The sequence below is a fragment of the Zootoca vivipara genome, chromosome 6 (genome assembly GCF_963506605.1).
Source record: "Zootoca vivipara chromosome 6, rZooViv1.1, whole genome shotgun sequence".
NCBI lineage: Eukaryota > Metazoa > Chordata > Lepidosauria > Squamata > Lacertidae > Zootoca > Zootoca vivipara.
In genome coordinates, this window is record NC_083281.1 from 80,930,546 (window position 1) to 80,956,694 (window position 26,149).

General features: G+C 49.7%; 1 protein-coding gene across 2 annotated transcripts in view; it reads left to right on the top strand.

Moving 5' to 3' along the window:
• Positions 1-26,149, top strand: part of DVL1 (dishevelled segment polarity protein 1) — a 101,712-nt gene that overhangs the window by 61,082 nt on the left and 14,481 nt on the right. For both annotated transcript variants that reach the window (XM_035121026.2, XM_035121027.2), the window contains exons 5-10: positions 16,955-17,093; positions 21,380-21,473; positions 21,965-22,034; positions 22,737-22,876; positions 24,084-24,160; positions 25,102-25,169. In XM_035121026.2, coding sequence (XP_034976917.2) covers positions 16,955-17,093; positions 21,380-21,473; positions 21,965-22,034; positions 22,737-22,876; positions 24,084-24,160; positions 25,102-25,169 — 588 coding nt within the window. The remainder of the gene's footprint in view (positions 1-16,954; positions 17,094-21,379; positions 21,474-21,964; positions 22,035-22,736; positions 22,877-24,083; positions 24,161-25,101; positions 25,170-26,149) is intronic.

Here is a 26,149-nt window from a genome sequence, read left to right on the forward strand (position 1 = left end):
CTTTCGGGGATTCTTGAGCTGTGATTCCTGCATTGCAAGGGGTTGGACTAGACAACCCTTGGGAGAACCCCCTCTCAACCCTACAACTCTGTAATTCTAAGCTCATCCTGAGTGGCTTGAGGCCAGTTGCCACCTCTCACCCCAACCTGGATTTCAGGGATATTTGTGAGAATGAGATGGGCAGTTTGAATCAGGAGAGTGGCCTGATCTGAATTGCTTCCCCAGCCATTGCGTTTGTGTAGCAATGCCCTCCGATCAGTGTAATAATAATGACACGTGACACAGAATTTAAAGGTTAAATTGGGTGGTTCAGGCCACAACTTTATTAAATATGCATGTTGAGCGGAATTGGCTTAGGCGTTGGAACCTATCAGACTAAATCCGACTCCAACCCGTGTGTTGAAGTCCGTGAGAAGTTAACCACCAGTAAGGAACCCGGCGATGCCGATCAACCGGAACTCCTACTGTGGCCACCGTACGGGGCGTGCCTTACGGCCCTGGCGACTCCCGGCTCTGGACCAAGCCTCGCCCCCGGAATCCTTTAACGGAATTACTTCTCCAAATTTGGGCAGGTGATGACGCAATCTGCCCCTCCTCCATCTTATTGTTATGCAAATTTCCAACGCCTAACCGCCTAACCTAAGTTGTGACGACATGCTACGAGGTAGGCGAAAAACCCATCATGGCTAGCCCAGTATGGGAAAAGTCCTACCCGGTCCACTGACTAACCAGGCAACCGACCAGGTCCGCAGCAGCGCCCCCTATTCTCTTTTTAAGGGGCGGGTGGGCGGGTGCTTCTGTTCGCTCCGGCGAACTGGGGATAAAGAGAATGAGCTCCGGCAGCGCGGTGGGTTAATCGCTGCGGCCCCGCCCCCCCATCCCTATTGGACAGGGGCGTGGGTGACGCAGGCGGGAGCTTCCATTGCGCAGGGGCTGACACTGCAGCCCCCACGCAATGGGCTCGTCGGGCTGCCCACAACTCCACCTCCGGCAAAGGCACGGAAGTGGTTTTGTGTAGCAATGCCCTCCGATCAGTGTAATAATAATGACACGTGACACAGAATTTAAAGGTTAAATTGGGTGGTTCAGGCCACAACTTTATTAAATATGCATGTTGAGCGGAATTGGCTTAGGCGTTGGAACCTATCAGACTAAATCCGACTCCAACCCGTGTGTTGAAGTCCGTGAGAAGTTAACCACCAGTAAGGAACCCGGCGATGCCGATCAACCGGAACTCCTACTGTGGCCACCGTACGGGGCGTGCCTTACGGCCCTGGCGACTCCCGGCTCTGGACCAAGCCTCGCCCCTGGAATCCTTTAACGGAATTACTTCTCCAAATTTGGGCAGGTGATGACGCAATCTGCCCCTCCTCCATCTTATTGTTATGCAAATTTCCAACACCTAACCGCCACTCGAGCCCCCCCAGGCTCGCCGCCAATCCGCTCACATGTTATAATAACCTAGGTATTAATTTCAGCGTAACCCTAATTAGAGGTTTAGCGCTCTGTTAATTCGTTGTAAGATATGAATTAAATTATTACCGGGGGAGTGTGACCCTACTCTCTTATTCGCCTAATTAAGATCTACGTTATCCAGGACATCACGTATGGCGGCAATAATGTTCAGTAGCCAGGCGTCATTCCCGATCGGAGAAAGGTGAACGCCATCATCGCGATAGAGGGCTGCTTCACTTCGCTTCAGGGTGGGATGCTGTATAACCCGGCCATTCAATGATAACACTCTGCGGGCCACGACTGAGTTCAAAAGCCTCCTGGACTTGTTCAAGGCTTTAGGGCAACGGCCATCACGCCAACAGCGCCTTTCCAGCAAAGAGGACCACAGAAACGTCATCCGCGGGAAACTCTCCCTCATCAAGTCAAGATCTTTGAATATATGTTTCCTCAACTCGACCGCGTTGCGGTAAGCCAGGTCGTTTTCGCCAAGTTGCACAATCAGGAAATCTGGGGGGCCAAGTGAACCAGCCCGGGCCTGGATGATCGGCAGCAACTCGTTCCACCGCATACCCCTTCTGGATATCCAGGAAACCTCCACATTATCTGGGAGGCCGAGCCCGCATCCCAGACCAACTTCAATTGCTCTTCTCTGGGCCCAGTGCACTATACTGTGCCCTGCTATCCAAACCCGGATGAAATGGTAACCTGAAAAGTAAAGATGAAAGCCGTATCAGCACTGCCACCAGAGTCGCCAGCGTCAACCTACGTGCGAATGTACCTTTTGTAAGCATTCGACTTCCATCTCCCCATCTCCTGGATCCTTTCCGATGACAAGCCTAGATGCATAGCGGAAGTGGCAGCGCCAATTCTAAAGGAATGGGCAGAAAATTCCGCGGGGTTGTACCCGCAAAATGCAATGGCTTTGCGAAGTACCCTGGTAAATTGCTGGCGAGTGAGCCGAGCACCATCATGGTGAATGAGCAACGGGCCAGGACCCGGCGGTCGGAGATAAAGATACCGTCTAGTGTCCTTCACTGGACAAGGACCTGCGGCACCTGTTGCCGGGAGGCGAATGCTAGCGCCTCTCCCCCTCTGGTCCGTTTTTGAGTGGCGGACGTGCACAATAGCTTGGGCTTCGGACAGTGATAGATCCCGTAATAATATACCCCGGGTAATACCATCAGGGTGGTCCTCACACACCACTTCCCCAACCCTAAGGGCCCCGAAGTAAGCTAACGAAAAGGCTGCCGAAAACAGCCGCGCTTCAAATTTGGACCAACAAAGAGTCCTCAAATGCCTATGGATTTGGGTAAGCATCTCAAACGTGATGGGCCGCCTGGAATCGGCAACGGGGGGCTGCTGCCTACGCCAGCCTTCCATTGCTCTACGCAAATGGAAGTTATCGCACGGGTCGGTGAGATAAAGAGATTTCGAGAAAAAGGTGATAGCTGCTGTGTGGATGCCAAGGGTCTTGGCGGCGCGACCCAGCCCTCTGAGGTGTACCACGTATTGCATAACCTCCTCAGGGGTTGGTGGACTCTCGATGCGCCCACCAGCGCCCTTCTGCCGGAAGGCAAGGAAGTCTGCCCATGCTCGTTTGTAGGAGCTGAGGGTGGCGGGGGCCACGGAAGCAAATACTCCCTTCAGGATTTCCCGTTTCCAAGGTTCCATAGGTGTTCCGGGAACCTCTCTGGACACTGCTGCGCATCTGGTGCTAATGAGCGGAAGCAGTCCATCTGGAAACGAGACAAAGCATCTGCGATATTATTGCTTAGCCCCGGCACGAATTTGGCTGAGAAGTGTATATTCAACTCGAGACTGCGCAGCACAAAATGACGCAGGAGGGCAGACACCCGCTCCGACCGCGACGATTGCCTGGTAAGCACACTGACTACCGCTTGATTGTCCGTGTTGAAGCAGACCCTCCGGTTCCTGAAGTCGTCCGACCAAAGATGCACTGCTACCACTATGGGAAAGAATTCTAGAAATGTTAAATCCCGAGTAATGTCTGTATTTTTCCAACTAGGAGGCCAAGGTTCAGCACACCATCTTCCTCTGAAATATACCCCGAAACCAAATGCGCCCGCTGCGTCTGAATGAATCTGAAAGTCGGAATATAATGTAATGTTATCCTGCCATAACGATACGCCATTGTAGTGTTCTAGAAAGGTCAGCCAGTTCAGCAGGTCCGCTTTGACCCCTTTTGGCAAGCGAGCCCTATGGAACGGTCGGGTTAGTCCTACAGTGAGCCTGGCAACCCTCCGGCAAAAAGGGCGCCCAGGCGAGATTACTCTACAAGCGAAATTAAGGTGCCCTAGTAGCGACTGGATTTGTCTCAACGTGACTTTTTTACGGGGAATGAGCTGTCTAATCAACTCCTTGAGGGCTGTAAGTTTCTCAGCCGGTAAACGCGAGGTTTGGGCTACCGTATCCAATTCAATACCTAAATACGTCAAACGAGACACAGGTCCTTCAGTTTTTTCAGCTGCTAGCGGCACCCCCAGTTCGCTTGTAAGGGAAGCGAAGGCCTCCATGAGACCTGCGCAATCAGCACTGAGCGCTCCACCCACGAAAAGGAAGTCATCCAGGTAATGAGTGACACCTGACAGACCAGTCCTAGCACGAAGGGCCCAGTCCAGGAATGTGCTAAATGTTTCAAAGGCCGAACAAGCGACGGAACATCCCATAGGCATAGCTTTGTCGATGAAATAGGCGCCCTCGAACCTAAAACCCAACCATTTGTAGTCGAGGGGGTGTACAGGAAGGAGGCGGAAGGCCGATTCGATATCGCACTTCGCCATCATGGCCCCTTTGCCAAACTGGCGAACCAGCTTCACGGCGTGGTCAAAGGACGCGTATTTTACCGTACAAAGCTCTTGCGGAATACCGTCATTAACTGAGCTGCCCCTAGGGTGCGAAAGATTATGAATCAACCTAAATTCTCCTGGGGCCTTTTTAGGAACTATGCCTAGCGGGGAAATGTGAAGGTTGGCTATGGGAGGGGTTAAAAATGGGCCCGCGACCCGGCCCGCCGATAGTTCTTTATTTATCTTCTTGATGGCTATGTCGGGTCGCTCCCTGACTGATTTTTGATTTGGTGGGTCAGTTGTGGAAGGCGGGATCTGGACAGGGATGCGAAAACCAGAAGAGAAACCCTCTTCGAGGTACACTGCAGCAGATCTATTAGGGCAGGGGTTCCCAACAAAATTTTCTCGAGGACCCCTCATCGAGCCGCTATTGTGACAAGGACCCCCATTAATTCCTAATCCTAAAATTAAAAAGTGAGAGCCAAATTAAGAGTCTTTTTTATACGTTTTTTACAGTTACAACAGAGTACTCCATCATTATACAGTTAGTTTTAATTTTCAGTTCTTAATGAGATGAGTTAAATCTGTCCTTTGAGTTCATTATTTCTGAAATATTAGGTTCCAAACTTGAAACTTTCACTCTGAAATCTGACTGCAAATCTCTACCTGCCTACTAGTCAGCAGAAAATAACTTTTGGCTCCATTAGCACCTTTTTATTAAACAATTTTGGCTGAGTGAAACATATCCAGCGCCGTGGTGCGAAGATCCCTCCGGCGCCCCCCCCCCAAATTTCCAAGAATTGACAACCTTTTTTAGGCGGGGGACCCCCAAAGTTGTTGACCATTTTTAGGAAAGGTTCCCAAGAGAAGAAGCTGACAAGAAGCAGCGGGTGGAAATTAGCAAATGCTAAGGAAAGAAGGGGTGAAAGAGAGAGGGAGGGAGGGAGGGAGGAGTCAGAGAAAGAAAGAGAGGGAGAGAGGGAGGGAGGGAGAGCCGTGCACAGCGCCCAAGCGGCTCTTGCTTTTCTTGCTGGTACAGCGAGCTGGGAGAAGGGACGGACTGACAGGAGGCTCCCGTCCACCCCCCCCTCCCAGCTCACAGCAAAGCAAGCGGAGCAGGCTTGGTAACTGGCAGCAGGGGGGAATGGGGCATCCCAAAAGTGCTCCTCCTGCCTTCCGTGCCTGCGTTCCAACGGAAGGCAGGCAGGGAAGGCAGGCGGCTCAGCCCGGGAGAGGCTGTTGCTTTTGCAAGCAAGGTGACAGCCTCTTCGGGGCTAGAGCGCCTGCATTTCATGGGCTTCTCCCACCCAGTCACCCCTCTGTGCAAAGGGGGCTGATTTGTAAGGCGCCCGCACTGCTCCCTCACTGACAGAGGGGGTAAGACCACCACCCCAAAAAACAGTGGCCCCCTCTCTCTCTGGGGGTGGGGGTGGGCGGTGGAATGGGGTGGGGGAGGGGAAGGCGCAGCTGCCGAGGTGAAGAGGCGACCTCGCGCCCGCTTCAAAGCCTCCCACCGGGTCCTGAATTGAGGGAGCAGGGGCGCCCAGCAGCGAGTCCGCCGCCCTCCGCCGACTCGGGAGTCTAATTGGGTCTCCTCGGAGGAGGCGGAGCCACGCCAAAAACTCCACAGAACAGCGTCTGGAGCTGCTGGCCACAGGCAGGGAGAGGGCGGGAAGGAGGCAAGCGAGCTCTGGGGCTTTCGGCGCGGCGCCTCCTCCTCTGAGGAGACCCAAGGAGACTCCCGAGTCGGCGGAGCGGATTGCTAGGGGCGCCACGCCGTGGCAGCAGTGCATGGCGTTCCCGCTGCGCGCGCGCCGCTCAGTACGCGCATCTTGGGGAGGTGATCTTGCGGACCCCTCTGGCATAGCTCGCGGACCCCTGGGGGTCCGCGGACCACTTGTTGGGAACCACTGTATTAGGGTATAGGGCTAGCAACATTTTTAAGGGGTTCAGTTTTACAGGGGAGTAGGCCAAGGCTAGAGAACAGTTAAACTCTATGCTGTCCGGAGGCTGCACCGTGGGAGGCACCGGGGGGGTATCTGGGGCCCTGGTGAGAATTGCCCTTGGCCCCCCGAAAGGACTGCTTCCCCTTGAAGCAGGATACCCCCGGATGCTGACCCAGGCACTTCTCACATTCGTGAGTGTATTTGCAGTTGGGCCTCTGGCAAAGCCCTTTATTGAACTCCCAACAGACCCTGCGCCACGAGTCTTTTCTAGGCTCGAACCTGCTTACCTTCGGGGGGTCAGTTTGCTTTTTCTCAACATACGGCACTACATGGTTACTCCAGTAATGTTGGTGCCGTTGGTCCCAACGCGTTTTTGGGTTTTTTGAAGCATTCCTGCGGAAGTCCTCGTCGTAGTTCAAAGCTGCCGTCTCCCCCGCCATCTTGTGAGCCAATCTAACGTCGGCCATGTAAGCAAATAGGTGCACCGCTCGCTTTGGATATGCCGCAGAGATCACGGCCGCCCAGATGTGAATGCCCTCTAACCAATTTTCAAACGTGCGGTCCGCCCGAGGCGTCCTATATCGCCGACCCCTGTAATCCCGGCGCTTCTCCCCCTTTCCCATCATCTGAGTCAGGGGAAGAATGGTGAACACATCGATATAGTCCCCATTTAAAAATTTTTCCCTCTTTTTATCTGACAAATGAGAACCCAAAAGGATATCCGTGTCCGAATTTGTGGCATACTTCTCGTCGGGAATTAACGCACCGTCGCGCCACTCCAGCATACCCCTAAATGACTTACGATGGGCGCTGGCCCTCCTTTTATGCACCCAGAGGGGGAAACCCATCTGGTCCTCCCCCACACCCCAATAATCCTCCATTGGGATGTCACATTCCGAATCCGAGGACGTACCTGTGTCGTTGTCCGAATCGTCCCTTCTGCTCCTCTTCCGTTTCTCCGACTTCTTCTTCGCCTTTCCTCCCTGGCGACGGTCTTCACCATCCCGCGTCTCCGCGACTCCGCCCACCGCGAGCCCCGCCGCCTCGTCATCCGTGGTCGAATCGCGCGCCTGCGCCCCCTGCTGAGCCGTAGCCGCCGCGGGCTGGGTTCCCTGCTGACCTGCAACAGACTGGGCCGCCCCGCTGAGGGAGCCGGGCGCCTGAGACCCTGAAGCCACTGAATGATGGCCGGGAGCATTGGAGCGTGCTTTCTGCGACCGGGTACGCGGTCCCTGAGCCGCATCGCTAACCCCCCCCCCCCGAGGTGGAGGTAGAGAAAAAGGAAGCAGAGGTGGAAGGCCCATCCTGGTCATCGAACTGGGTATCTGCTACACAATCCTGTGAATTAGGGGGGGACTCATCCTGTAGGCTTTCGGCCAGTGGGACCAGCGTGCTGCAGAGAGGGCCCAACTGGCCGCAAATAGATTGCAATGCATTAACCGCCTGGGCGAAAGCCTTAGGATTCACCTTAGCTGCCAGGTTTTTGGCCTGGCCCTGCTTGCCCTTGGAGGCCATGGTCACAAGGACTTTAACAAAGGCTCTGAAATTAATTACCTCCCTTATATTATTATGAATATGCTTATGTTTATTTTATTTTATTTATTTATTTATTTGTTAATTAATTTTAATTAATTCCTTTATTATTATTATTATTATTATTATTATTATTATTATTATTGTTTATTTATTTATTTATTATTATTATTATTATTTATCTATTATTTATACAATTATTAACTATATTTACCTATGTATGAGCCTGTATTCTCCTATTACCCCGCCTATTATTTATTTATCTATGTACTGGCTGTATCTGTATATTTATTATTATTGAACAATTATTATTTGTGACTTCTTAATTATACTAGCTAATTCAAAAGAATTACAAAGAGGCCCAGAAAAATATATAACAAACTATCAGCAACTTCTATATACTGCGATCAATTCCCAATATTATGCCCACCAACAATAATCAAACCCAAAATTAACTTCAGATAGCAGCGAATATCACTAATTGCCCAGTACCACTTTATATTATTTTATTTATTTATTTATTTATTTTTTATCCATATATAATTAATTCCGAGTAAGATTACCAGAGAGCAGTCCACCCAATCAATTCTTACTAACTGCCCGCGGTAAACCAGTTAGCCGATAATCAAAAAATGCACTTGGGGAATTGCAAGAATTAATTAAATGCCATGAATTAATTCAAAACCAAGATAAGACAGGTTAACGTAGGTTAAAACCAGAACGCACTGAGAACCAATATAAGGGAATAAACAGTGAGCTGCTGCTACCGGCAAAACAAAAGCCACCCACAAGATGGCGCCCGCCACGTGGATGAATTAGCCACTCAAAATGGCGCTGCCCTCACAAACACCGCCCTCCCCAAGATGGCGTTAGGCAGCAGGACAAAAACCACAAACACAGCCACACACACAGCCCTTCCCAAAATGGCGCCCGCCACGTGGATGAATTAGCTTCTGTTCGCTCCGGCGAACTGGGGATAAAGAGAATGAGCTCCGGCAGCGCGGTGGGTTAATCGCTGCGGCCCCGCCCCCCCATCCCTATTGGACAGGGGCGTGGGTGACGCAGGCGGGAGCTTCCATTGCGCAGGGGCTGACACTGCAGCCCCCACGCAATGGGCTCGTCGGGCTGCCCACAACTCCACCTCCGGCAAAGGCACGGAAGTGGTTTTCCTTTCCTAAGTCCGTCCTCTGGTTCCTGGCTCCCCTCCATCCTAAATGGCTGCCTGTGGGCATGCAAGTGGGCAGCAGTGGTGGCAGTTGCTGGGGTGTGAGCAAAGGCTTATGCCAACAGTGAACAACTTCTTCTTCTTCTTTTTTAACACGAGGACCACATTTCATTGGGGGTTATCTGTTGAGGGCTACAGGGCAGGTTGCAGCTGATGAGAAACCCAGGAAGCTGCCTTGTACCAAGTCTAAGCAACCCATCCACCTAGCTCAGTATGGTCTGCACTGACTGGCAGCAGCTCCCCAGGGTTTCAGACAGGGGTCTCTCCCCAGCCCTACCTGGAGGTGCCTTGATTTGAGCACCTTCTGCATGCAAAGCGAGTGCCCTAACCACTGAAATACAGCCCTTAAGACAAATGAACATTGGAAGCTGCCTATCGCCCACCTAGCTCAGTGTTGTCTGCACTGACTGGCAGCGGCTTTCCGAGGTTTTTAGATGTGGGACATTCCCAGCCTTACCTGGAGATGCTGGGAACTGAAGCCAGGACCTTCTGCACGCAAAGCAGGTGCTCTGTCTGCTTGCCCTGGCAGCGGGCAAAGCAAAGGCAGGCATAACCTGTTCTCTTTCTCTTTCTCTTTCTCTTTCTCTTTCTCTTTCTCTTTCTCTTTCTCTTTCTTTCTTTCTCTCTCTCTCTCTCTCTCTGGAGCATGCCTTGTCTGGTGACCCCCCAAAACCTGGAGTTCCCCACTGCATCTCCTCCTCGCTCTGCACCCTTCCAGTGTAGCCTAACCAGAAGACCACAAAGCCGTCTCCTCCCCTCGTCCTCTCACCCTTTTGTCTACTCTAAAGGACACCAATCCCAGACCTCCCCGGCTGCCCTCCATATCCTCCTAAGCTGTTAACATGGCCCAGCCAATCTCCCTGTGCTTAGCTATTTTCATCTCCCTTCATAATCCACCCCCCTCCAGACCCCTTCTGTTGCAGCCCTCTTGAGCAATTGACACACGTGGCCACGTTTTCCTCTAAAAGTGCCCAGAAACCAAATGTCGGGTTCCACAATTGACTCCCTCATGGGCCCTGCGAAAGTCATGGGATAGTAGACTGTGAATCGTTTTCATTAGCTTTGAGGTGGCAAGCCCAGGTTTGTAGGGGGTTGGCGGAGGGCTACGACAAAAAACTGGAGCGGAAATCGCCAATGCTCTCATCTTTCCCGCATGTCCGGAATGGAAATCAGTCGAATGCAAGTGGCATTTGCTGCTGCAGCTTTCTGTCTGCGTTGCGTAATCAATACATTTCCCTCTGCAATTTGCATTCTGTTTCCTTTGCATTGAGATGCAAAGGGCGGAATAATGTAACGAGGACATAGATTACGTAAGTTACGAAATTTCTCAGTGGAATAGAAACAGTGCTGCATGCGAAAAATACAGAGCGGAACAGAAAACAATGCCTTCTGGCATCCCAAGGCCTGAAATTGATGGGGACCTGCAATTTCTCCTAACTCTTGCATGGTTCTGCACGTTTCCAAGCATTCGCTCGTCCTATTCACACATTACCTTTTTAAAGTGTACATTAAAAAAGAAAAGAAAAGCACCAGCCACTTTGTTGGTCTGCTGCAATGAAAGGGTCTCGTGGCTCCTTATAAAGACCAGGACGTTTTGTTTATAGCATTATATTTCGTGAGCCAAAGCCCGCTTTGACGGGTGCATGCGACAGTATTTTCACTTGTAGCATCACGGAGCTGGAAGGGCTCCTCAGAAACCACTTAGTCCAACCTCCTGCACAGCACAAGAGTTAGCAGGTGTACAGTGGTTCAGTGTTAGAAGCTGGAATTGTGGGGCACCTGCCAAGACCCCTCACATTCCAGCATGTGCCCCATTGCTGACCCCTGGGGCATCGTGGCCGTTCTCTGCTACTCCTCCCTGTTCTTCATCTCTTCTCAGTTTGATGGCAAGTCATCTACTGTACCTTTCGTTTTTACACAATGATTATGGCAGTGCTGATATTTTGCTTGCTTATAACCCTGTGTGGTTTTGCATTCGGACATCTTCTATTAGCCTCGCTTTGTATTAAGGCCATGCGTTGCCCATAGTCTCGCCGCAGAAGAAAACTGATTACTATAACAAGCTAGTTTTTTGTGCTCGGCTCAAAGGGAAATGACCTGTGGTGGGGACAGGTGAATCTTGTCACTTCTGGTTCCTCTCAGCTTCCCACTCTTCCAACCTTTTCTGCATCATTTCTGCATCATTTTACAATTTAGTTATTAAAAAAAACCCAATTCCTCATAATTCCTGATGTTCTTTTTAAAAAAACCACTCACGAATATTTGCCAGCATTTTACTATGCACTTCTTTTATCCATTTTTTGAAGCTGTTTTGCCATTTTTCTTTGCTGTTTTCATGGACAGACACCCTGCCCCCCCGGGTGCTACCCCCCCATGTTTTTCCGGTCGGCAAACTGTGCCACGAATTCCAGAGACGTGTAGATTGAGAAGGAGAGTTTTGTGTGTGCGCTTCAGTTTGGCGTGTGTGCTTTACCTGTGTGTGTGTGTGAATATTAGGTAGGCTCTCATGAAAACAACCTACCAAATTTCTTCCCCCATCTCGGACCTGCAGTGGCCTGTGACAGACTCTGCCTGAAGAGAGCTATTCATTTTCTGGCAGCTGGCGAGCCAGGAAATGGTAGGGAACGTGGCCATTGGGAGACAGTTTTGCATAGCTCCCCCCTCATTGGCTTAACGCCGAGAGGGGGGGGTGGCCTGCCAGAGGCAAATCTGCACATGCCGGCCGGGGTGTCTTAAGGTATCTCCCAGCACAAGGAGTCTGGGCCGGGGGCTGGTTCAAAGAGACTTTCGAGGAATCTCAGCAGGCGAAAGTTGTCCTCCATTCTGGATTGAACAGGTACAATTTTTCTGTGTGCTATAGTTTTTTGTCTGGAAGCTGCCATTTGGGAGGGATGAGAAGCCTCAGAGGTAATGTCCCCTCCTGCGTTCCCCCTTTGTGGCTCTTACAAACGAACGAGATCCTTGAAAGCTGAAATACTCGGTTTTAACTCTCGTCTAATCCCACAAAAGCTTATGTTTCCTGAAATCCAAAATCCAAGCGCTTTGGCTTGAACCGGGGCTTGAGGATTAAGCTGCCCTGCAAAGGTTTTTTAAAAAATTATTATTACAGTTTGGGCAACTGTTTTGTTATTCCCAAGAGGCCAAATCCTGCCTCCCTTCATCTGCTAAATAAAGAGGATCGCGGCAGTGGCTTAGCACAACTCAGGGGAGCCGAAATGCAATACTTCCCGAAAGGGAGGCGGCGTTCGCACGCAAGTGACTGAAGGCGCAAGCTGGATGATGGCACATGCAGCTGGCAGCAATTTCCACAGATGTGGCGGTGCTTTTTCTCGCAGCCTTAAGGCATGGGAATCCCCTACTGCAGGGACACCCATTGTGGCGCCCTCCAGGATGTTGCTGGACTGCCTCTCCCATCAACCCCCTACGCCCACAGCAAAAGATCAGGCTGATAGAAATAGGGGCAGAATTCGATTTGGTTTGCCTGCAAAAATGTGAATGTTCCTATTTGCACTGTCTGAATCAGTCTGCAAACCGAAAAGCAGCAGCCCTTCAAAATTCACACTGCTCTGAATTTTGCAATGCAGTTCTGAAGACCAAGTTTTGTGTACAAAAGCGTGAACAGAAACGCATGTGTTTGTGAGAACCGTACACACACAAAAATCCATTACTTTGCAGAAAATTGCTTTGGAAACACCTATGTATTAGGGGAAAGCGCTTATAAACTTGCATGTTATTAGGAGAAACACGCTGGTGGATTTTTGGAATGACCTTTTTTAAAATGTACAAACTGAGGGGATTGAATGTTGAGAATTGAACTTAAAAGCTTGGGGAAAATTAGAAAGTGGGAGAAAACTGAAATGACAGATTCACCCTTCCCCTTTCGGAGATGAGGGGAGCTGTACCCCAGCCCCCATCTGGGTATATGTCCTGCCAGCTACTGCCTTGTGCCTTAACGATGGTCTGAAAATCTAATCTCATACAACTGTTTTGGCCTTCATACGGCAATTTTTAAAAATGCACACATTTCAATAAAATCTCTCCACAAAGCACACCACTGCCCCATGCCTCTTATCGCTATAATCCAGCACAAGTTAGTTGGAAATAATCATGCAAATTGAAATGGCTTAGGGATGAAGAGCCTTTATCCTGTGCATCCCAGGATCCCAGTCTTTAAAAGGATTTGGGGGGGTGGGTTTGCTGGGAATAATTACAAAAATGAAAGTGACCCCTTTCTTAATAACACCCCCCCCATTTGTGGCTGCAAAGTGTTTTATTCGTGTTTTATTTCCTGCAGCTTCGGGGAAGATCCGGCGCTTGGCGAAATATCTTCTTGGGATTCCTTCAAGGAGCAAAGAGGCCTCCTGATCTCCCTAAGTGTGCTTTGCGCAGTCTCTGAGTCTCTTTGGGGTTGAGTTTTGCTTAATGCTTCAGCCGAGTTGCTGAAGTTCTCTGCGTGGTCTCCTCCTCCTCCTCCTCCTCCTCCTCCTCCTCCTCCTCCTCCTCCCAAATACATCTGGGATAGCTTTGTTCAGAGCGCTTGGCTTTTCTTCCTTAAACTTACACAGGCTACGAGCTGAGAGGTTGACACCTCAACGTGTTGTGGTCACTGCGGATTTGCCTTTTTTTGCATTGGGTGGTGCACCCTGGCAAAGGGTGCTCCCTCCGCCCGAGATGGTGACTTCTGCGTTTTGGGAATGTTTGGGCCGAGGTCGGCCGCAGCGGGATGGACCCCGTGTGGTGCCACGGCTGCGTCCATGCTCCCCTCTGAGACCCGCCAGCAGCACGAAACACTCTCCCCCCTGGGGGTGTCGCCTTCTGAGGCCAATCAAATGCTACCCAGAAGCTCCGCCTCCTGTACATCACTGTAGGTATCGGGCTTGTTAAGAACCGCTTCCGGGGGGTGGGGCGGGCAGGTGCCAACCACTTGCATGTGGTTCTGTCTTCCAAAAGGAGTTTTCGTCGGTGCGTTGATGCATTGATGGGACTGCTGCAACCTTGGTTTGCAAAATCAGCTGCGTACACACTCCCATCTCTTCCCCTTTCCAGATGACAGATGAAGTCCAAAGAGCTCTCTAGCTACAGTGCAATAATTTTTTTTAATGCTCTTTAATGCTAACCCAGTCTTTGAAATGTAATTGGCAGGCGATTCAGGATAAGGAAGACTACAGGTCCATGCTGGAGCATCTGTTTTAAATGCAGGCTGTCCGATGTTCAACCCCTGGCATTTCCTGGTAGGACTGGGGAAGGCTTCTTGTATGAAACCCTGGAGAGCCAGACAATACTTAGCTTAGATGGACCCAGTGGTCTGACTCAGTGTAAGTTCCTATATCTTAAGGGAAAGGCTGTAGCTCAGTGGTACAACATCTGCTTTGCATGCAGAAGGTCCCCAATAGCATCTTCAAGTAGGGCTGGGAGGGACCCCCTTCCTGGAAAACCCTGGGGAGCTGCTGCCAGTCAGTGTAGACAGTACTGAGCTAGGTGGACCCTGTACAAGGCAGCTTCCGATGTCCCTATGGTGGAAAAAAAGGAAGTACTTGCTAGTGATGCAGTGCATGACTGATGCATGGAACTTGCTCCCACAAGACATGGCGACAGATGGCTTTGAAAGGGGGTTTAGGCAGAATCGTGTAGGATGCCTTGCTGCTGTCTGTTAGCCATGAGGGCTGAATTGAGCCTCCAAGTTCCAAGGCAGTGTACCAGCTGGGGAGCAAGAATGTGGGCAGGAAGTTTCCTTCAGGATCTGCCTGCAGACTTCCCAGTAACTGCTTGGTCAATGCGGGGAAACAGAATGTTGGACTACGCAGAGGGTTGGCTTGATCCATCAGGGCCACTTTTATTTATTTTTTAATCAAAATTTATATCCAGCTTGATTATAAATAGAACCACCAAGCAGTTTATATATAAAAGCAGATATCAGGTATTCCCCCCCCCAAAAAAACACACACATCTAAGTGCAATTTAAATCTATAATAAGCTAAAACCAGATTAAAGCATATGCCAACTTCGGAACAAGTGGATGGGCTTGCTCAACCAAAAATGTTTTAAGCAGGCGCCGAAAGGAGTATACCGGAGGCACTGATGTCAATAGGCAGGGAGTTCCAAAGAGTTGGGTGCTGTCACACTGTAAGGTCGACTTCTTACCAGTGCAGAACAGATTTCATATAGCACCTGGAATGGTATCAGTTTATCAGATTGAAGTGATCGAGTGGGCATATAAGAGGTAAGGTGGTAATGCAATGGGAGTTTGCTAGCTGCACCCCGGAGGAATCCTTCCCTTCCTGCAGAGCCTCGCCATCTTTTGCTTACACAGTCCTGCTTCCCTCCAGTGCTGTGCTGAGAACATTTGGCTTGAAGAAACACACGCCTGAAACGTTCTTGGGAAAGTTTGCTCAATCTCTCCCTGTCTCTCTCCCTGTCTCTCTCCTTGGGGTGGGAACTCTTTTCAGCTCTGAGGGCCACGTTTCCTCATGGACAATTTTTTGGGGGCCGCAGACCAGTGGTGGGGCAGGGCCAACGGTGGCAGACCAACCAGGGTGACTCTGAACACTGCATAGCAGATTACATTCCAGCTCTGCAAAACTTAAGCTTTTGCACCATCCAGGCGAATGAGAAGTATATCACATTCTAGTTCAAGCTAAAAAAGCAGAGCAGAGTTATTGTAGCTTTGGGATCTAGGGGTCTCACAGCCTGGGGAGGGTTCTCAATAGCCAGACAGAGCTGGCAGGCCAGATTTGATGCCCAAGGCTTGTCATCTCCCTTCACTGGCCTAAAGCAATATCAGAGATGGGGCAGAAGAATATTTCTTCCCAAGTTGATGGGTATGGGAGGGGTTGAACTTTTCCCCTGGGTCTCTTCTTCTGCCCTTGTTTTCGGAGTTGTCTGTGTGAATTTCCCTCTCCCCTCCATCTCTCAGAACCAGTTCACATAAACAGCTGATGTGGGCCATTAATTCTTCATAATAGGTGGGAGTGGATTTTGTGTGTGTGTGTGTGTTTCCTTTGGGGATCAATCATTGACTTGGCAATGAATGAGGAATCTGTGCTCAGGGTCTGTATCAGACACCTGGGACTAGCCACTCCTTTGCACCCGGCTGTGTGTGTGTGAGAGAGAGACCTTCCTTTCCATCCCCACAGGTTTTCAGTTCAGAATTTGGCAGTCTGACAAGGGGAAGCTGGGTCAGCAGAAGATATTTGGAGGTGCCCAAACATGTTTGCTCTTTATTGAACACAACTAAGTAATCTGGAAAGAATTTTCTCCTGCTAGGTACTAATCCTTATTCGATTTTCACACACACACACACACACACACACACACACACACACACACAGGCGAAGCTGTTGGTCTTGAGAAAACCTCCAGTTGTGTTCCTGAATCTGTGCCCCCTCCACTGGCATGTGTTTGTTTTTGCTGGTATCTTCTGCAACATGCCAGTAAATGCAATGATAGCGCAACCCACAACCAGTATGCACAGCTGGTGAAAAAATTAACAAATGGGTCCTTGTGCACATTTGGACGAAAGATGGATACCTGTCTGAAAAGGCTGAAGACGGCTGCACCAGGGGTGTGATTGAATGCCGGGGAATAGCATTTTGCTGTAAAGAATTCTCTTTTCTTTAAAAACGACGAAAGTAGTTGAATCCCTAACTTGCTTGATACTTCTATGCTTCTCTCAGTGTTGTGGTGCAATCATTTATTTGTTCCATTTAGGAATCGCTTCCCATTAAACATCCTGGAGTGATTGATAATGAATACATCATATAATATATATTACTATAAATATATCAGCAACAGCGCTCTTAGTGATGAATAATAGCCGCCCTTTCAGCCACTAGCTCAGGGTTGAATACATCCCTGTGTGGCTGTTTAGGCTGAGAAATACTGATGGGTTCAAGGTCAATTAGCAAGTTTTGCACCTGACTGTGGATTGGAACCCGGGTCTCCTTGTCCAGAGCCCTTCTCAGTGTAATGTTGCCTTCCTTCCCCTGCAGTCTCCCGCATCAATGGGCACCCAAAGCTGGACCGACACCGGGAGCACCCACCGGGCTACGACAGCTCTTCCACCATGATGAGCAGCGAGTTGGAGTCCAGCAGCTTCATCGACTCCGACAATGACGAAAACACGAGCAGGTAACGGACGGGCCTGTGTGCGAGGCAAGGAGCGCAGGAAGGTGCCTCGTAGCCAGTCTGCCAATGGTTCACCGTTGCTCAGGGTTGCCCTCTGCCTGAAGCCCTGGGAACTGCCACCAGGCACCTTCTTTTGCTGCTGTGCCTTAAGGGAAGGTCCGTAGTTCAGCAATTGGAGTGTAACACAGGTGGCCCCAGGTTCAATCCCTGCCTCTGCAGGTATGGAGAGACCCCGTGGACAACACTGAGCGGAGATGGGACAATGGCAGCTTCCTGAGTTCCTCTTAAGAGAGTCATCACAAAGGACTTTGTCGTAACAAATGGCAAAACTTTAATCCAAGTTACACCCTGCAATAACCTGCCTTCAATGATTATGCACACATCTGGCAACCCCACCGTATACAAGTCTTTCCACTTCTGACACTTACCTTATTAAGCCTAGGTGGGTGGCGCTGTGGTCTAAACCACTGAGCCTCTTGGGCTTGCCGATCGGAAGGTCAGCATTTCGAATCCCCGCAACGGGGTGAGCTCCCGTTGCTCTGTTCCAGCTCCTGCCAACCTATCAGTTCAGAAACATACAGGCGCAAGTAGATAAATAAGCACCTCTGTGGCAGGAAGGTAAACGGCGTTTCCGTCTGCTCTGGTTTCCGCCACGGTGTCCTGTTGCGCCAGGAGTGGTTTAGTCCTGCTGGCCACATGACCTGGAAAGCTGTCTGTGGACAAATGCCAGCTCCCTTGGCCTGAAAGCGAGATGAATGCTACAACCCCATAGTCGCCTTTGACTGGACTTAACCATCCAGGGGTCCTTTACCTTTTTATTATTATTAAACCTAGGAGGTATTAAATACCAAAGAAATAATAGTTTTTGTCCCTCCTGTGCCACTAAGGCTTTGTGATGCCTTGCACACCTGTCCTTTTTTTATTTTTTGAAATGCCAAACTTGGACTATGCTCTCTGCGTGGGAAGGAGGGTGCTCGGCCACCAACTTCTTAAAGGACACCCACCCCCGTTTGCCCAATGTGGTGTTCTTTTCTGATCCATTCTCTTCTTCCCCTACCCCCTTTTAGGCTTCTCAAAGGAACACAGCATCTTTAACCCCCACCCCTTTCCTTTCCCATTTTTTTTTTTAAATAAGTGGAATATTTCTGTAGCGGTGTATGATCTATGCTGGGATTGGATTAAGAGCAGCCCAAAGTGGGTTACTGGAGCGTCGCACGCTGGATCCAACTAGATCCACCCTCAGTGTACATTTTCATAACGCCCCTTTTCCCCACCCTGCTCCAGATTTTGATCCTTCCCTGTAGAAGAATAAATAAAATAAAACGAATGACTGCAAAGGCTGCTATGGAGGGCCCCTTTCCCCCCTTTTCCTTTCTGAGCTGAGGGAGGGAGTCTTGGCACAAGCGAGTAGCTGGCTGGCTGGCTGGCCGGCCATCCAGTTCGTCGGGGTGGAATGTGCCAAGGTATGTTGTTTAATATTACAAAGATGATGTTCATAAGCGGATGAGACATTCCGTCGGTGGGGGAGCTTGGGGAAGGGGGGGGGCAGCGGCGGCGGCAGCTCCTGAGATATGGAAGGGGGTGGATTATTCTGCACAAAACAGCAAGAGGAGAGACTAACAAAGCTTTTTGTCTGGCATTGTGAAAGGACACACCGGCGCAAGTGCACTTGTGTACCAGCAACTTGCGGGGGGGGGGGGGCGGGGAGCATTGTGGGGCTGAGAAAGGAGGCCTGGAAATTGTGTTAGAGAGGGGGCACATCCCTCATGCCCCACCTGTGCGTGAGTACTCTGGTCTTTCTTCTTCTTTGAGAAATATGCGTCTGCATAGATAAGAGAGTCTGCGTTCAGTTGAAGCACCCCCCTTCGAATCCCAGGAACTGTCGTTTACCCCTCACAGAGCTGCAGTTCCCAGCATCCTTAACAAACTACGGTTCACAGGATTCTTAGCGGTGTGCTTTAAATGTCTGCTATGCTATGCATGCAGCCGGAGAGTAAGTACTCTACTTTTCCCCTTTTCTGGATAGACGTAGAGTAGCATTGTATGCCACACCTGCTAGGGACCTTCTGCATGCAAAGGGGGCGCTCTGCAGCCGAGCCACAGACCTTTCCTTTTCATTATGAATGGAGACATCTGTCAATTCCTACCAAACACTGTGCTCCCTTGGCAAAAAGTAGCTATTAATCAATTCGCAGGCTTTTTGTGGGGAGGGAAGAAGGAATTATTCATATTAGGGAATGCAGTGCCAGGAGGGTTGGTAGGTTTAAAACTCCTTTCCCTACATGCAAGACCTTGGTTCTCTGAAGTTACTCATTTTTGCAGTTTTCAACATTTCCACAACAATTTGTGACTTACATTTTCACAATTACTTTAAAAAAAAAAACCCCAGCATTTTATTGCAAATTTCTCCATAATTTTTAGTCATGTACACATTTTTGTGATTAGTTTTCCCTAACACAGTGGATTTTTGTAGTATCTTTATCGAATCAATGCATTTTTATGCACCTCTTCCCTAATACATGCCTTTCTAAACATATTGCTCGGTTGGACCACTGCATCGTAAAATTCAAAGAAGTGTGAATTTTCAGAGAATAGCCATGTTTTGGTTTGCATATTGGTTTGGGAGGCACAGAGTTAGGGAGTTTCTCATCGAAATGCAAATGAGTTTGAATTTCTCCTGCATCAATTGTGACAGGTTACAGGTTCCCACAGTCTGGCTTAGCTTGGCTTGGTCCCCTCAGTGGCAAACCTGGGTTTGCAACCAAATAACAGAACTGCCCCTTCCTATTTGTGTTCCTTAAGTGAATCACAGTTAATGCGGTCTGTGCAATAGCATTGACAATCCCTGAGCTTTGTCCCTGTGAGATAAACATATTGAGTGAGATCATTGTTTCTGGGATCCCTAATTTAAACAGCACATTGTTTCCATTCCGCTTTCCTTCCCGTCTTTTCGAGAAACGAGATTGTTTTGGAAACTTCGGGAGTCGATAACGGCGGCATCACCCTGCAGCTCCCCCTTGTGGTGAGCCACTGAACAGCAGGTGACGGCTTCTCAGTGGAGTCTCTTTAAGGAACAACTGCACCTTCCTAGGCTGCCCATCGGACCATCCTTGGCAGGAAGGAGTACAAGAGGGCCAACAAACAGAGCTCCCAAAAACCCAGTTGTCTTCACCCCCAAGCTGTGTGGTGGGAAAAGAACTGAGGGGAAGCAAAAGCCTACCATCTGAAGGAGAGCCCCTTACCCTAAGGGTCTCCCCTTGGGATAGACTTCCCTAGCAGCCTTTCGAAGCACCATCCCCATTGCTTTGCTTAGGGGAAAGAGCATAGTCCAGTGGTAGAGCACCTGCTTCGCATGCATAAGGTCCTGGGTTCGTCTCCAGGTAGCAGCTGTCTGAAATCCGAAGAAGTGGCTGTCAGTGTTTAGGCAATATTGAGCTAGCTGGACCAATGGTCTGGCTCCACATAAAGCAGGTTCCTATGGGATATGGGATAAGAAGACCAAAGGCAGAGACGAGGTCTATTTGTCCCCTCCATTCTGTTCTCAGCAGGTTTTCACCATCCCTTAAGTGGATGGACATGACTAACTTAAGCCCATTGATTTCTGTGGGTTTATCCTGAGCAGCGCACCCTATCTGTACAACCTAGCAATTCCAAAATATAGACGTGCTTTTACCCTCGCAAGACTGAATGTATAGCCCTCGGCTGTACTTGAGGGATGATTCCAACAGATTCCACACGAAAAACGCTCATGTCCCTGCGGAGATGGCAGCACCGAATCAGTGGCGCATGCCCTCCTGGCATGCACTCTTTACAAAGACCTGGGGAACGAGATTATCACCTCTCTTTTATTGTCCAGTCCAGGTCGTCCAACCACTGCCACGGTGTCTTTTCTCCTGGCAGGTGAAGAGGAGCAGATGACAGCAAAGGTTGCAATGTTTTTTAGCTGGGGCAATCAGAATAAGGTCCACTGTTTGACTGCTGATTCAGGATCCTAAACTGTGTTTTATTAGAATCAACTTTTTATTTTGTTCTGTGTATATCGCAATGCTCTTTTGTTGCTATGGCCGATGGCTAAAGCAAATAAAGTTTTATTCATTCATTCTGAGCAGAACTGAGTTGGATACAACGCAGTGTGTTTTCACTGGCAGCAGGCTCAACTATGAGGGCAAAAGAAAGCAAATTTTGCAACCTGTCAAAATGTGTTCTGAATTTTCTCCTTCTTTCTTTCTTTCTTTCTTTCTTTCTTTCTTTCTTTCTTTCTTTCTTTGTCCTCTTTCTCCCCCTCCCAGGTTGAGTAGCTCCACAGAACAAAGCACTTCCTCCCGTCTCATCCGGAAACACAAACGCCGTCGCCGGAAACAGAAGATGCGACAGATTGACCGGGTAAGCCTTTGTGGTTTGGAGTTCCCAGCCTTCATTAAGAGCGTGAAGCGGGGGACGGGGACGGGACAACCTGTGGCCCTCCAAATAGTGCAAGACTCGAACTCCCATCAGCCCCAGCCAGCATGGCTGGTGTTCCAGGATGATGGGAATTGTAGTCCAAAAACATCTAGAGAGCTGCAGGTTCCCCATCCCTGCTTTAGACAAAATTGTAAATAGCTGTTGCCTGGTCACCTGTGGTGAGTAACAAGCATCCCCAGGCAACGAAAGAAAGTTCTTCTTTTCCTCTTGTTTTCAATGCTAACATACCGGTAGGTATGTGTGGGCTAGCAGCCTCGTGTTGTAGTCTTATTTATAAAGATGCCACTGAAGTTGGCCTTTGAACCGTTTCTTGGCTTTCTGCCTATGTCATTGCCCAGCCGACTCTTGCAATAGCCACGTTCTGAACTGCAGAAACTGCACATTATTGCCAGCTTCTCCTTTTTGTTTTTCAGTCGTCTTCCTTCAGCAGCATCACAGACTCTACCATGTCCCTGAACATCATCACCGTCACCCTCAACATGGGTAAGCCCTATTGGCTGAGCTGCTGTTATGTCATGGCATGCTCACAAGGGATTCTAAACGCTGAGGTGGGAAGGTGCAGTCGCAAAACGTGCACATTTGTGATGTGGCAATGACTCTCTACCCATCTTGCCTCTACCGAAGCAAGCTAGGTGTGCACAACCAGTAACTCGGTACTTTGGAAACTGGGGGAAGTGGCATGGTGCCGTCAAGATCTTGTTGAGCTCCAACTCCGATCAACCACAGCCAGCATGACTAGCGGTCAGGGATCCAACAACTTATGGAGGTTCCCTGTCCCTGAACTGGGCACAACATCCAGAAAGGAGGGTCCCTGCTGTGTCTCTGCATGACTGGCTGTTTGGTGTGTTTCTTGTATATGAACAAAACAAAGACATAAAAAGTTGCAATTAGGGGGTATATTTCAAAGCACAATTGTTATAGTGGGCATTGGGAGTCTGACAACATCCGGATGACACCGTGTTGGCTACCCCTGTGACGAGCCTTTCAAAATTGCTGGTTCCATGCCTCAGCTAACCTTGCTTCTCTCCCCCATCTGAATGGCCCAGTCCTCTGAGGGCGGGGGGAGAGAGCCCTAGACCCCTCCAGTAGGGGACAAGGGGGTGGGTGGGTTCTATTTAGAAGGCCACTTGTGGCCCTCCTCCAATTGCACATTTCCACACTCTTTCTCCTCTCTCTCCTTTCCAGAAAAATACAACTTCCTAGGAATCAGCATCGTGGGCCAGAGCAACGACCGGGGAGATGGTGGCATCTACATAGGCTCCATCATGAAAGGCGGCGCTGTGGCGGCTGACGGAAGGATCGAACCGGGGGACATGCTCTTACAGGTTGGCACAAGCCTAGGCTCCTAAGGAGAGCTTGGCCTCTGAATCGGGGCGAAGGCCCAACAGATCCAGCATCCTCTTCTCACAGTGGGCAACCAGAAGCTCCTATGGGACGCCCACCACCAAGACCCAGGCACAAGAGCCCTCTACCCTCCTGTGGTTTCCAGCAACTGGTAATCAGGAGCCTCCAACCATGGAGGAAGAGAGCATAGCCGTTGTGGCTAGTAGCCTGCGATAGCCTTATCCTCCATGAATTGGTCTAATCCTCTTGGAAAGTCAGGGGGTCATCGCTTTCCACAATTGTGGGGTGCCATGAATTCCTGCGAGCGCAGGACGAGGCTCTTGTCCTGTTGGCGATTTGCTGGCAGGCAGCCTCCTGGGGGTCACATGCCGCTGGTGGGTGGGGCCAGAGGCAAAAGTGTGCGGAGCAATGAATTAAAAATTTAATCTTTGTACAGCAGGTTGGTTTCCACACACACGCCTTTCTGTCCTCCACCTGGTCAAGCAAGGGGCATCATCCGAGTTGAAGGACGCATTCCAGCCAGGCAAAAACACCCCAGGAGGATGCTAAGCAGGGCTGGGGTGGTGGTGTGGCCTGACAAGATTCCTGAGGGCCAGGTAGACAGGTATAGAGGGCCACATTGGGGACTGAGCCATCCTTGTATGCCAGGTGTGGGGAACCTTTGGCCTTCCAGATGTTGTTGAACTACAACTCCATCATCCCTGGCCATTGGCCATGCTTGCTGAGGTTGATGGGAGTCCAGCTACATCTGGAGGGCCACAGGATCCCCACACCTGATGAAGTTCCTTGGAGTAGGGCTCTAGGTGATGAGCATTCAGTCCAGTGTTCAGCTGGGAGGCAGCTGTTGTGCTCATGTCCTCCTCCTGGGCTTCTGACAATGGCAGACTTTGTGCTTAAGAATTTCAGCGGCACCCAGTGCACCACTGAAATTCCCCCCCCCCCCCCCGTGCCTCTCGCCTTCCATTGTTCGTCATTGTTGTGGCACCCCCTGCAATGCCCTTTCGGGTTGGCACCCAGCGCGGGTAAACCAGCCTTCCTCCCCATAATTTGCCTCTGCTTCTGATTGGCTAAATTGAGAACGGAATGCTTAGCCTTTGATCTGACCCAAAGAAAGGCCCCTCTTCATCTTCTTACGATTTGGAGGGGAAACCCCTGGCAATAACAGATTCCTCCCGTGTTGCACTCCAGGTGAACGAGGTCAACTTCGAGAACATGAGCAACGATGACGCAGTGCGGGTCTTGCGGGAAATCGTCTCCAAGCCGGGGTGAGTGATCGTAGCAAAGCCAGGGCGGTGTGTGTTTGTGTTACTCCTGCAGTTGATGTGTTGTATCCTACTCAGAGTAAACCCCTTGGCCTTAATGTAGTCAGCATTAATTTCAGTGGGTGTACTCTGAGAAAGACTTGGTACAGCTTATTGACTGCAGCCAGTGCAGAGAGCAACCTCCCAAAATCTGTCCTTTGTCTTATATTGTATTTTAAACAAGTGTGTGTTTTAATGCTCATGCTTTTCATCCTTTGTGTGCTGTGCTTTGTCTGGTCTGAGACTGTATAATAAATGATTTCATTTGATTTGACTCCCAAAATCAGCCTGGGTTCAGGCTCGGGGTTATGAAGAGACAATGTTGTGGTTCTGAGATTTGGGTGTACTCGGGGGGCTGTGTAAATAAGGCTCCCAAGTTCTCAAAACTCAGACCCTGAGACTCGCAGTGAGTGCTGCGGGGTTTGTCAGAATCCCACATTGGGCTGCATGGAGGGAGGAGATGTGAGGACATGATATATCAGATAACCTCCAAGTTATTCTTTTTAAAACTTCCTGCATGTAGAAAACTGGTATCTCAAGGCGCAGAGAGGACTAGAAGTTTTCTCCTTGGCGCACTACTTTACCAGATGCAGTGAGGTGTTGTCGTTTCTTGTTGATGATTTCTAATAGGGCAGGGCAATCAAAATAAGGCCTCTCTCCTTCCCACCCCTGTGAGTTTGAAGCGGTGTTGTCTGAGATGGACTCTAGCACTTAAGCTTTACTGAGTGAAGAGCTCAGAGTAGAATCAAAGGGCAGAGGGGTGGTGAGATTAGGAGCCTGGAACCATGTGGCTGGTGGGAAGCCTGATAGGCAGCCATTGACAGAACGTAATAAGGTAATTCCTTTGAGTGTTCTGTTTTCGTCCCCTTCATAATATATATTTATTTTCTGCATTTTTTCTCCAGCCCTATCAGCCTAACAGTGGCCAAATGCTGGGATCCTACGCCCCGGAGTTATTTCACAATCCCCAGAGGTGAGTGATCCAGCCATTGCGAACAGCCTTAAAGCACACACAGTTCATGGCATTGATCATACACAAGGTTTTATAAAGGAGTGCTGCTGCTGCTGCTGTGGAAAGAGGGGAACTTTTGATCTAGAGCAGTGATGCTAGTGGAGAGGCTATGTAATCTCCAGCGGTTGTTAGACTGCGACTCCCACCATCCCCGCCTGTTGGTCCTGCTGGCTGGGACTGATGGGAAATGTAGTCCCACAACATCCGGGGATCTGAGGTTGAAGAATACACATCTAGGGAGTCACCCAATGAAACGGTTTCATCTTCTAAACCATGGATGTCCAACAGGTCGATCTGGAGTGACTGGTCGATCCATGGGAGGTTTTGGTAGATCACGGTAGAGTGCTGGGTCTTCCATCTGGCCTTTTTGCTGTGAGGCTGTCTCCTTGGCGCTCTATCACTGAGCGCCTGTTTTCATTTATTAGACCCCATAAGTGGGACGTTCCTCCCCCAAAATAGCTCAACAGACAGTTCTGAACTGAACCCCCCAAAATACAGAACGTTCCTCCCTAAAAAAGCTCAACAACTTTTACCTGAATCCCCGCAAAAAGGGTTTAGATCACTGCCAGATTTTAATCGTGTGAGTAGATCGCAGTCTCTTGGAAGTTGGACGTCCCTCTTCTTTATGCTGCTTCGCACAGTTTTTATGCTGGCTTTATGCTCATTCTATGCTGGTGCTACTTTTGTCTCTATTGCCTTGCTTGCTAAATTATTTCATTTTGTATTTTAATTACTTTCAACTTGTGAACCGCCCAGAGGATGCAGTTAATTGGGCAGACCGTAAATGCAGGAAGGAAATAAATAAGAGTCAGGACTGGCACAAGGAAATTCTTGGTAAAACAGACATGGCAGCAGGGTTTCTGCATTTGTAAACTATGGATCCGACCTTAAAGGGGTTTGTGTTCTCTAGCCCAGAGTCCCTGAGGTTATTTGCTGGAACT